Source organism: Oryzias melastigma, linkage group LG17, assembly GCF_002922805.2.
Source record: "Oryzias melastigma strain HK-1 linkage group LG17, ASM292280v2, whole genome shotgun sequence".
NCBI lineage: Eukaryota > Metazoa > Chordata > Actinopteri > Beloniformes > Adrianichthyidae > Oryzias > Oryzias melastigma.
This window is the reverse complement of record NC_050528.1, coordinates 9,171,515-9,184,050: the sequence shown is the minus strand read 5'-3', so window position 1 is coordinate 9,184,050 and position 12,536 is coordinate 9,171,515. Positions and strand designations below refer to the sequence as shown.

Below are 12,536 nucleotides of genomic sequence, written 5' to 3'. Positions count from 1 at the left end.
TTAACTCCAAAAGTACTTTAGCTCTAGAGAATTAAGTTTTTAAGTGGGCGTAGTGAAGCAAATAAATAATGGAGACCCTAATTTTCTGCTGTTTTAGTAAAATAGATTTTTTTCTGACTTAAAATAACTATTTTCTCCAAAGAACTTTAAAAAGTCAACAATTTTCTTCACCTTTTACTCTTTGCTAAATTGTTGTCTCACAACTATTAAAAGTAAAATTTCCCTTACGATAGTTAAAGGAAAGTAAGGGCAGTTTACTTTTTACAGATGAAATGACCTGGAGGTTTCTGAAGCTGAACTGTCGTTCCTCTCTCTGCAGACGAGCCCGTCAGCCCGAGTGTCGACCGGGAGGCGACTCATATTCCTCCCTCTGCTGTGATATCTGTTGCACCATCCATAGCCACAGCGCCTTCCAGTCAAGGCTCACCATGTCTTCCCATTCGCCGTCAGCTATCACATGACCAAGGTAATTAGTGTTCAGTTGCAACAATGGGTTTTCTAATGAATTAATCATTTGTTTTTAGAATGTTTTCGCTGCAACACCCTTTTAAATGTCATTTATTGGTTTTATCATCCGTGTAGAATCCATGCGAAGCGCGTTGTTGGACTCGGACTCTGCCAGTAAAACCGAGCGCTCCAAGTCTTATGATGAGGGCTTGGACAGCTACCCGGAGGAGGGCAGGGGGTGAGTGCATATCTGCGTCCAGCTGTTTAATTTACGTGTCAAAACTAAAATACTCTCTTTTCCTTCCTGGTCGGATGCAGGAGATCTTCTAGTAAACAAATATCAGGTTTCAGGGGACTACGAAAGGTGAGGAAAAACTACAATGATTGCTTATTTTTATTTATTTTTTTAATGTGGCTCCATTATTTATCGAATGCATCAAAATGACAGAAATAAAAAATGCTATTAAACAGATAGTAACTGGTGTGCAACTGTTACTGCCTGGTGCGCATCCGTTTCTAACCAGATTTTTTTTTTCACTACTTTAATTTTAAAAAAAAAGTTTCTGTTAGTAAGCACAACTTTTTTTTTCTTTTTTTTTAAGAAAGAATAGGTTTTTTCAATTCAATTTTTATTTGTTTTTTGTGTGTTTTTACTTTTATTTTCCAATATGTAGGAGAAAAAAATACTTTTTTTTGTGTTTTTTTGGGGTAATTAAAGGGTTATTGTACAATTTTGCATGTGATTTCCTATTAGGATTATTTGCAGATAATACGTAAATTCACTAAAATAAAAAAACAGATTATTTGCGATAAATTTTTTCCAGATTAATTAGTTATTTTTTTTCTAATCGATTTCCAGCCCTAATTTTATATGTGAAGCACTTCATGTTACAAATGTTTGAAAAGTTCTTTATATATACATTTGATTTGTAGACTCTGGACGGACACAAATCATCTGGAGATGCTGGATCCCGCAGGGAATCTTCTTCCTGCATCTTCCCCGATTCTTCCAAAGAAGGGTTGCTTAACTTCCGACAGCTTTGCACAGAGAAAAATAAGGTATTCTTTCACTCTAATGCTCTGTTTACAGCCGTACCGAGTGTTATTGTTGTGAACTGGAATCATTTCTGTCTCTTCTGTTTTTTAGCGTGTCAGCGGAGGCTTGAGGTCATGGAAGCAAATATACGCCGTTCTACAAGGTCAGACTCTGACCCTGTACAAAGATCGGAAAGACGCTCTGTCGGAGGAAGACCCGCTGCGAGTCGGCATCAAAGCCTGCCTGATTGACATTTCCTATTGTGACACGAGACGGAAGAACGTGCTGCGACTAACCACCACAGACTGCAAGTATTTGTTCCAGGCAGACGGCAAGGAGGAGATGTTATCATGGATCAAAGTCATTCAGGATAGCAGCAACCCAGACGAAGAGGTGTGTCCGTTTCTGGAAATCTCACTTTTTTTTTATGTTCGGCCCACTCACAGAGCGGGTTAATCATTTCTGTAAGTGGACCTTGACACCGCCGTCCGTCACACCTGGAAACGCCATCACTGCAGCTGTTTGTTGGTTTTGGACCACAAATGTTTACAGATGCAGGAAAAATGAGCAAAAGTTAAAACCATCGATGCTTGAATGCTCTTAAAAGAAAAAGAAGCACACCCAGGTGGTTCGTGACACTTGAAACCAGTTCTACCTGGATTAAACAAAAACTCAGGTGTGAAAGCAAAATGGAGGACTTTGTTTTCCTGCTGTTTTCCTTCAGGCTATGATCCTTGGCACCAGTTTGTTCTGAAAGGAAAGCTGTACTTTGAAAGACATTTTATTACATTCATACTTCCTCGTTTTCATCCTGTTCTTATCTTTACTGGTAAAAGTTTCTTAAAAAGCGAGTCAGGAATGTCGGTGTGCATCTGTTTATCCCCTCCTCGTTGTTGCAGAATGCTGCGGTAACCAGCCAGGATCTGATCAACAGGAAGATCAAAGAATACAGCATGAGGTATCTGCTCAGCTGCTTGTTGTGGAACATCTGCAGTGACATGAAAATAGTGTTTTCCTCTTTGAAACCTTTCAAACTTCTCACAGCTCTTCCAGCAGCAGATCTGAACCCTCCCCCAAAACAGCCAGGCAGTCGCTCAGCATCAGGCAAGCTCTGCTGGGGGGGAAAAACGATGGCCGGGTTCTTAGTCCCCATTCCCCTAAAATGGGAGAGGAGCGGAGGACTCTTAAAGGTACCGGTCCTGAAGTTCTACTCTGTCCTTGTTTTAGATTTGACTGTAGATACAAATGAGAGTTTTGTTTTTTTCAGATGAGGCAAGTCCTCCTCGGGACCGGGGAGCCTGGAAAATCGGTATTCCGGGAATCATGAGGAAGCCCTTTGAAAAAAAGACCCCAGCGGGGATCACGTTTGAAATCCGGCTCGAAGACTGTCCACCTTCAAAAAGTAACGAGGTGAGCCTCTCTGTTCGATAGACCGACCGGGACTCGCCCAACGCTGAGACTTGTGACTTGTTACAAGATCAAACCACGATGTTTACTATTCAATATATTATGTTTAGATTGTTCCTATATGTATGTCATATTGCTGGATTTATTGTATATATTTAATCACCATCATTGAAACTTTAATTTAGAACAGGAGATCTGAATCAACAAAACAAAGTTTTACTGACTATGTAGTTACAGTCAGCAGAAAACAAGAAGATTGAACATTGAGACTCAGCAACTAATGAGTTATATATGCTAGAGATGCTACGCTAACCTGTTACCATCCTCCTAGATACGTAAAGAGTAAGACTTTCTCTCTCACATGATTCGATACACGGTCCACCAATTCGATACATAAAGGATTCAACTAACTTTTTGCCAATTAGATAGTTCAATTATTATTATTTTTTTTACTAAAAACGCTAAAATTTCGATATTTTTGATTCATACGGTATTTAAATCTATAAATAATAATGTATAACATTTGACAGCCAAGCTTCTGATTGGACGTCTTTTTGTTTGCATCACATGTACATAAAAATGACAAAGAAGGTAGGAAATAAAAACGGAAAGAGAAACTAGTTTGCCAGAAATCCATTATTTACTTCTTGATTGATTTTGTACATTTTAACCAACAGAATTCTGTTCATATCTGTGGTTTTCAAACTATCCTGCAGTTGCTCGATTCATTTTCGATACGTATCTAACATCTTTTACATCCCTAGTAAAGAGCAACGCCATATTGGACATGTCGGTAAACAAGCAAAGACTTCTGGGAACTATCCAGTGGACTTAATTTTGGAATTGTAGATTCGGAAAATGGCGAACGCACTATATAGTGCCCTATGTAGTGAGTAGGGAAGGAACTCAGACATTTCCCTGGTTAGTTTTAATCTCTCAGATCTTCCTAAAATGTTTTCTAGAAGTTCTTCTTTATTAGCTGACACTAATACTTTACTTGTGAAAAGTCGCATTCTTGTTTTTCCTGCTTTGTTTGTGCGATTGTACCACATCAGTAAACAGGAATCTTGCCCTTTCCAATATGGCGTCCAAACTTTGCATATGCAACAAGCTAGCGTAGAAACTCTAGCCAACTCTAGGTTTTTCTAAATATTTTTTATGTCATATACATTATGTTTTTTTAATTTAAAACAAAATTCCTACTCAATCTCAATAGATCACAAATATCTTGACATAAGAGCTTGTCTTCTGTCGGCTGTTCTCCTGCAGTTTGTTCCGCTCATCGTGGAGCTGTGCTGTCAAGTGGTGGAGGAGCGAGGGTTGGAGTTCACGGGGATCTACAGGGTTCCTGGGAAGAAAGCCGCCATCTCCAGCATGCAGGAGGAGCTCAATACCAAAGGCATGGCGGACATCGACCTCCAGGAGGAGGTGAGTGACTCACCGACGGGAGCGCAGTGTGGCTCTGCTCCGACAGCATCCTTCAGCACAGATTGATTTCTGCTGTGGGTAATGTGTTTGTTTTCTCCACAGAAATGGCAGGACTTGAGCGTCATTAGCAGTTTACTAAAACTGTTTTTTCGGAAACTTCCAGAACCTCTTTTTACAAACGGTAAGGCTGTCCTAATGCAGGTGAATGTTGTTTTTATCTGTTAGCACAGGACTGTAACTTTTTAACATAATTATGAACTAGATATATATCACTACCTGTGATAATGCTAGTGTGAATGCTGAATTTGGCCGCTGAAGATGCTAGTGCTGATAGCTGAAGATGCTGAAATTGACAGCAAAAAGCGATAAAGTTAATAGCTGAAATATTAACTAAATGCCAAATTAGCTTTAAAATACTTTAAAAGAAAACTTAGGTTAGCTGAAACAGCTAGCCTGCAGCTGAAAAATTACCTAAACTTCAGAATGGCCCACTAAAAAAAAGCCTAGATTAGCCAAAACAGCTAGCGTGTAAATATTAGCCAAACTCAAGAGTAGCCTAAAAAATAAAAAAGATGCTTAAATTAATTGCTAAAATCACTGAAGCTAATAGCTGAAAAGACTTAGGTTAACCAAAACTGCTAGCGTGTAGCTGAAAAAAACAGCAAAACTCCGAAATAGCCTAAAAAAGGCTAAATAAGCCGAAACAGCTAGCATGTAGCTGAAATACTAGCCAAACTCCAAAACAGCCTAAATAACAAAAGAAAAAAAAAACCTTGATTAGCCCAAACAGCTAACGAGTAAATATTAGCCAAACTCTTAAACAGCCTAAAAAAAAGAAGATGCTTAAATTAATGGCTGAAATCACTGAAGCTAATGGCTGAAAAGACTTAGGTTAGCCAAAACTGTTAGCATGCAGCTTAAATATTAGCAAAACTCCAAAACAGCTTAAAAAATACCTAAATTAGTGAAAACAGCTAGCATGTAGCTTAAAAAATAGCAAAACTCCAAAATAGCCTAAAAAACCTAGAAAAAAAAGCCTAAATTAGCCAAAATAGCTAGCATGTAGCTGAAATATTAGCTAAACTCCAAAACAGCCTAAAACAATCTTAGTAAATGCCAAAATAGTCCAAAAAGCTAACAAAATTATAATTTTTAAAACGTTAAAACTGTAACATAACTATGAATAAAAACATACAGGAATATTATTCCAGAATAAATCAACTTAAACCTTAAATAACTTTCAATATACTATATTTATAATTTACTCTCCATAAAAATGTATTTTGTCAAATTTATACAAGTTAGAAATAAGCACAAGATAACATCGGACCATTAATAACAATAAAATAAAATGATCTGGAGGGCCGGATCCGGCCCCCGGGCCTTGACTTTAACACGTTTGTTAGCATGTCTAACTTAAGCTTTCCTGCTCTGTTTACAGACAAATATGATGAATTTATTGAAGCTAGTAAAACTGAAGACCCAGTGGAGAGACTCAAGAAGCTCAAGAGACTGGTGAGTCCGGTTCAGAGCGGAGAACGTTAACTGGAGGATCAGGCAGAACTGTTGAACTCTCTGTTGTCTTTGCAGGTCTATGAACTTCCAAAACATCATTTTGAAACTCTTAAATTCCTTTGCGCTCACCTGAAGAGGGTTTCTGACAACTGTGAAAAAAACAAGGTAAGTCCATCACTGTTGCTGTGATGACAGAGCTCTGCAAGTTCAGCCTTAACAGATTTATTTACCGTCCGGACGGTTTTTCTAATCTAAATGCCGTTCTTTGTCATCGTGTGTCAAAATGCTTTTCTGAGCGATGGGAACAGATTCTCCGCTCTGCTGGATGCGCGTGACCTTTGGGCCCCAGGCAGCGCTGCATGAGAAACGATCACGCTGCTGCCATCCATTCAGGACTTTCATAGACATCTGTTGTCACCTAATACTGACTACAGCTACAGCTGCTTTAATAATTCTGATCATCAAAAAACATTTTTTTTTGTTTGTTTTACTTAGAGAAGTTTATTAGTGAGTTTTCTGTACATTCATGAACTTCTTTCCTACAACTATAAAAGCTTTCAGACTGATCTCCTGTCTCTCTACTGGCTCCTAACTTACAGCAGATGAAGTCCTTTTACCTACAGCGCCCTCTGCTGGACAGAAGTGATAGTCTTTGATATATTTCACCTCGTTATTTTGGATACATTTACTCCTGAGTTGAAGAAATCAGAAATTTATTAGAATTTTATGTTTACAGTTTTTGTAATAGATATAAATAACCACAGATTATTATACAATTATTATAATTTTATTTAAATTTCAAAAATCTGAAGAAGCTTCTGATCGACGTCTTTTCTCCGGCCCTTGTGTTCAGATGGAGCCTCGTAACCTGGCCATCATGTTTGGCCCCACTCTGGTCCGGACCTCAGAAGACGACATGACCAACATGGTCAACCACATGCCGGATCAGTGCAAGATAGTGGAGAACCTCATCCAGCAGTACGACTGGTTCTTCACAGAGGAGAACGAAGAAGACCCAATCGTACGAAACGCCTCACGCTTCAGTTGGACCCTAAAATCTGAACCTGTTTTACTCATTTGCGTGTTTCTACTCCAGACTACCGCAGACCAGGAGGGCACAGTTCAGTCCCAGCCTGTGCCCAACATCGACCACCTGCTCCCCAACATCCGGCGCAGCTCAACCTCTCCAGGTGAAGTCTCAGGTAACTCAGCAGCGATTTTTCCTCGATACGTTAAAGGACTGCTAACATTTACTGCATTATTATTATCATTGCTTTGATTGCTCATATTGTACTTATTAGAGTAAATCTTTTTAACCAAAAGAGTGAGGATTTTTATTTTATTTTACTTTATTTTGATTAAGTTAGCTTTTTTTGTAAAAAAAATTCATTATTTTTAGGTTAATTTGTATTTTTACTTTAAAAACTTCTTTGCATTTGGACAAAATTGTCCAAGTTTTATTGATTTCTTTGCCTTTCTTATTTGTTTATTTATTCATTTATTTGCCGAAGTCGTCTTTCGCCTTATTTGTGTTGACGACTCCTCCTTTTCTTTCAGTTCTTTTCTTTCCCTCCTCCTCGTCTCTCTCAAATTCCCGGCATGTTCTTTCCAAAAGAGAAATCAGAGCAAACCAAAAGGAAGCCATGAAAGTTTTAACCCGTCTGACCTGTCAACCTGCTGTGTGTAGTGTGTTGTTTTTCTCCCTTACCCCTGTCCCGCACTCACACATTACCCCAATCTTGACACAGGCCAAGTGGGCGGCGTCTATCACTCGATGATGTCACTGATGGACTCTGTTTTGTCAGTGATGGACAGCTGGGACTGTAGGAAGAAGGACGAGTGTTGTGCCCAGTGTAGCTGCCTAGTCTGCAGAAACCCACAGCTCTTTTAAATTTGGGGCGAAAGGAGGAAAAAAGATAAAAAGAAAGAAAGAGAAGTCGATGTTTGTCATTTATTCCTGTGGTGTGCACGTCTCATATTTAAACCAATACCCTACATTGAGGGGATACAGAGCGATGCTGCTGCACCTTCTCTGAAAGCCCTTCTACTGTCTCTTGTTGTCTTTAAAGCTGATCGCAAGGACAAGTAGCATGGTACGGTTACCGCAGGTTCTGTGGATAATGTGTCATGATGTCTGGGGGGGGCTGGGCGTTCCCGAGCACACGCGTGTTCACACAGAAGCGGTCCACGTCCCGCCCCAGGAAGAACTTAGTACCTCCACTGATGCAGACAGACAGACAGAGCTCACACCAGCCACAGCACTACAGTGTTTGCTGCTCTTTTAATTTAATTTATTTACTATCCTTTATGTTTTCCATTTAAAACTGTCTCGTTAAACATGATCACACTTTCTCATCTTCTCTTACATGATTGACATCACTTCCTCTCAAACCTTTTGAATCCAAACACTCATTAAATCAGAAAAAATAAACTGAAACGTGTCTGTCAGTTAAAATATAAAGTAGCTACACCAGAGTCGGGGTTTGTCTGAACTGAATCACGACTCTAAGCTTCTCTATGTGGTCCGATCTTAAAGTGAATGAAAAACGACATCGTAAATTTAAAGAAAAAAAAATATAACAGTTTTAAACTTAAAAGTACATAAAATAAACTTGGAGGGAATATTATAATTAAAAAAAGTAAACTTGAAAAATTATTGAATATTTAAAAATGTTACATTTGGAAAAAAGAACAAAAAAAGTTTAAATTTCAAATATTGTTGTCAAGTTTGAGTTAAAAACGTTTTAAATGTTAATTTTTTTCTCACATTTTCAGTATTGTTGTGAATTTTGAGTTAAAAACATTTCAAACATTTATATTTTTTCTCGTATTTTCAACATTTCTGTCGAGCTTTAGTGATAAACCTTTTCAAATGTTAATGTTTTTTCTCAAATTTTAACATTTCTGTCAAGTTTGAGTTAAAACATTTCAAACGTTCATATTTTTTCTTAAATTTTTAGTATTTCTGTCAAGTTTGACTTAAAAACATTTGTTAATGTTAATTTTTTTTCTCAAATTTTCAGTATTGATTTGAATTTTGAGGTAAAAACATTTCAAACATTTCTATTTTTTCTCGTATTTTCAACATTTCTGTCAATTTTTTTTAAAAAAACATGTCATATGTTAATACTTTTTCTCAAATTTTGACATTTCTGTCAAGTTTGAGTTAAAACATTTCAAACGTTCATATTTTTTCTTAAATTTTTAGTATTTCTGTCAAGTTTGAGTTAAAAACGTTTCATATGTTAATACTTTTTCTTACATTTTCAACATTTTTGTCAAGTATGTGTTATAAACTTTTCAAAAAGTAACATTTTTTTCTCAAATTTTCAACATTTCTGTCAATTTTGGGTTAAAACCTCTGCAAACGTTAATATTTTTTCTCTAATTTACAATCAAGTTTTTCTTTCACTTTAAGGCGGATCTGATTTGACCTCATTTTTTTTTACTTTAGTGCATTTCTGACACACGCTCATCACCCTTTTTTAATTATTCCGTTAAAAGTAGTGAGTGAATTCAGACTTTTATTGTTTCCCCAAAGTACATTTTTCATCATAATTAAAGACAGTTCATGTTTAAACCAATGAGCCATACAGGCTACAGCTGCTACGCTAGCTTAAGTTGGACGCCATATTGGAAAAGGATTGACGCTCGTTTCCTGCTGTGCTACGATCACACTGGAAAATCACCTTTTCAATATGGCGTCCCTGGACAACGGTAACCGGCTAGCGTAGCATCTTTAGCCTAAATAAGTCATTGACTAAAACGCTCAGAACGGATTAAGTACGATAAGATAAATTATAGCAAAACTAGATGTTTTTGGGTTGTTTTTTATGGTGGCAGGCAACATTTTAACCCTTTAGTGCCAGAACTTTAGCTCTTTATCGTAACTCGTAACATTTCACACTATTGAAGTGATCAATATAAATTGGTTGATTTACGTAGAAAAAAGCGGCTAAAAGCCGCTTTTTTCTACGTAAATCAACCAATTTATATTGATTTCCATAAACGCTCAAAGAGCTACTCGGGTGTTAAAGGGTTAATGACGCACCTGTTCAGCTCAGGCCCCCCTAACCCTCCGAGTCGGAGCCGACCACCCGTCCGTCTCCTCTGTGGCGTCTACAGTTGGCTCGGTGTGACGCTCTGTGACCGCCGTGTTTGTCCGTAATGTGCCGTCGATCCATCGAAGCATGAGCCGCTTCCTGTGCCTCGGATCTCCTGCCGGGTTCTCCACCTCATCCTTCATCTCCAGTCTTTCCTGCTCGGTGTGACTGCGCATCCTCTGGCGTCATCTGCTTCACGTCTCATAAAAACGCAGTCGTAGAGACTCCCTAAACTCACTAACGGTTCTCTCTTTGTGCCGCAGACTCAGCATGTAGTGACTCCTCCAGATTAGTGCTCACCTCCTTCTTTGCTAACCGCAAACGCAAGAAGCCCAAGGACAAATCTGTGGCCAACAGCTCAGACGACGACCTGGACGCCGTTTTCACTAAGGAGGAGGTGCAGACGGAGGGCCAGCAGCCGCCTCTGCAGACGCAGGCGGACGTGCAGACGGACGACAAAGAGAGGTGCAGGGACAGCTCGGAGGAGGAGCTGGACAAGCCCGTGCGGGACGAGCCGTACCCCCCTCACTACCTGTCTCCAGAGCACACGCCCCCCGCCCTCCAAACGGCGTCGCCGTACCCCTTCCCCTTCCCGAATCTCAGCTACTCCGTGCAGACGGCCCACGAGTCGTCCACCAGCTACGACGACGTGGTGTCCGACCTCGGTACGATGAACAGCACCAGCTCCCAGGCGTCGGCGCCCAGAACCAGGCGAGGGAAGGGGGCGTGTCCGGGAGCCGAGGTTTGCTCCATCACCTCGGACTACTCCACCACCTCGTCCATGACCTTCCTGACCGGAGCCGAACACGGCGCGCTCAGCCCCGAGGTGCAGTCGGTGTCGGAGAGCCGCGGCGGCGACGACGCCGACGACGAGAGGAGCGAGCTGATCAGCGAGGGGCGGCCGGTGGAGACGGACAGCGAGAGCGACCTGTCGGTGTTCACCGTCGGGAAGCCGGAGGAAGTTTCCCGAGCCTTCCCCACCCAGAGGCTCATCGAGTGCGACACGCTGTCGAGGAAGAAGTCCGCCCAGCAGAAAACCGACAGCGAGTCGTCTCTGGAGAAGGACTCCAGCAGACTGTCCCGCGGGTCCGGGTCGGTGAAGGGACGCTCCACCGGCAGCCTCAGCGCCTCCTCGCGGAACGAGCTGGACAAGTCGGAGCCGGCGTGGAAGCTGAAGATCACCGACCGGCTGAAGGTCCGGCTGCGGATGTCCGCCGATGACATGTTTGGCGTGGGCAGTCAGAGGAGCCGGTCGCCGGAGGCCCGCAGCAAGAAGAAGAAGAACATCCGGCGCCGGCACACCATGGGCGGGCAGAGGGACTTCGAGGAGCTGTCCGTCTTGGGGGTGTGGTCGCAGCAGGGCGGTGGTTCCGGCTCGCGGTCGGAGCTGTCGGCCGTGGACCGGCTCAAACCCAAGTGCAGCTCTCAGGACTTTTCCATCGGAGACTGGATCGCCAGAGAGCGCCACCGCACCAGCAACCCCGAGGTCAGCTTCGACCTCTCCGAACAGCAGGGGGAGCCGCAGAACCCGGGACCCTCCGAAGCCCCGCCCAGTAAAAACCTGAGCCTGTCCGCCACCGCACACCCCCATAAGCTCACCAGTTCCCAGGTGGTCCATTCCCGTTTCTACCAGTACCTGTGAGGAACGCTTGAGCGCCGTGCGACCGGCGAGCATGTTTACAGAACTCAAACCTACTGCTGGCATGAAACGTTGTTTATATCCTTTATTTTTCTTATTTTTTTATGACTCAGGAGGAAATCCTCCCCATAGAAGTTCCTGTTGAGTTTACTTTAAGGTTACTAATAGGAAGTAGTTAGTGTTGCAGAGGAAGTATTTTTATGTAAAGAAAGTTCCATAAAGTGAGTGCGGCTGCAGGAACCAAATGAAGAATGTACAGACGTGCTTTCGCTGTAATACCGACTAAAAGCTTTACACGCTCGGGCTTCAGTCAAGAGTGTACATAGCCCCATTTTTCTCTGTACTTGAAGTGTGTTTTTTTTGGTACAGCCTGTGTGTGACTCTGCTGTCCAAGAGGCCTTTCCAAAGGTACGACGTTCCGACGAGGAGACACTGGACTTATGCAAATGGGAAAAAAAAAAAACGTCATCTCCGTGTGCTTGAAAAAAAAAAAAACATCCGCAAAAGAAGATATCAATCAGGAAATGTTTCTTTGTTAAAGAAAGTGCCTCGACGAATTGTTTAGGGTGCCATACTGTCTTTGAGAAACTGTGAATGATGTTTCCATGGCGACTCATTCGACACTGATGCCGAGCTTCCATTCTCAAGGCATTCCAGTCTGCTCTTAACCTGTTTTATACTCATTTATCCTCCTGTTTTTCATGTTTTTTTTTAAACAGAACTTGAATTTTAAAGTAATTTAAATGTCACCTTTTAGCTGCTTTACTTTGCTTTTACATCAGCTGTAAGGAATAGGAATACGATGTGAGGAGAAGACCTGAACGTTTGGGAGATGGAGGCGGTTTGGCGTCTCCGTGGAGAAACGCACTTCGAGTTTTCCATCATTTGTATCGGTGCAGCGCTCCTCTGACTGTGTGGCGGGGGGACTCCTGAAATACTGGAAATAAATCTTTTAACAGTG

General features: G+C 41.4%; 1 protein-coding gene across 4 annotated transcripts in view; it reads left to right on the top strand.

Moving 5' to 3' along the window:
- arhgap21b (Rho GTPase activating protein 21b) overlaps positions 1 to 12,536 on the top strand; it is a 41,046-nt gene extending 28,510 nt beyond the window's left edge. For 3 of the 4 annotated variants that reach the window (XM_024273166.2, XM_024273174.2, XM_024273170.2), the window contains 15 exons: positions 320 to 466; positions 583 to 685; positions 766 to 811; positions 1,381 to 1,506; positions 1,595 to 1,876; positions 2,383 to 2,441; positions 2,528 to 2,673; positions 2,751 to 2,893; positions 4,160 to 4,318; positions 4,421 to 4,499; positions 5,760 to 5,833; positions 5,909 to 5,998; positions 6,687 to 6,854; positions 6,930 to 7,035; positions 10,200 to 12,536. In XM_024273166.2, the coding sequence (XP_024128934.1) occupies positions 320 to 466; positions 583 to 685; positions 766 to 811; positions 1,381 to 1,506; positions 1,595 to 1,876; positions 2,383 to 2,441; positions 2,528 to 2,673; positions 2,751 to 2,893; positions 4,160 to 4,318; positions 4,421 to 4,499; positions 5,760 to 5,833; positions 5,909 to 5,998; positions 6,687 to 6,854; positions 6,930 to 7,035; positions 10,200 to 11,578 (3,107 nt within the window). In that variant the 3' untranslated portion in view covers positions 11,579 to 12,536. The remainder of the gene's footprint in view (positions 1 to 319; positions 467 to 582; positions 686 to 765; positions 812 to 1,380; positions 1,507 to 1,594; positions 1,877 to 2,382; positions 2,442 to 2,527; positions 2,674 to 2,750; positions 2,894 to 4,159; positions 4,319 to 4,420; positions 4,500 to 5,759; positions 5,834 to 5,908; positions 5,999 to 6,686; positions 6,855 to 6,929; positions 7,036 to 10,199) is intronic. The other variant, XM_024273167.2, reaches the window with a different exon arrangement.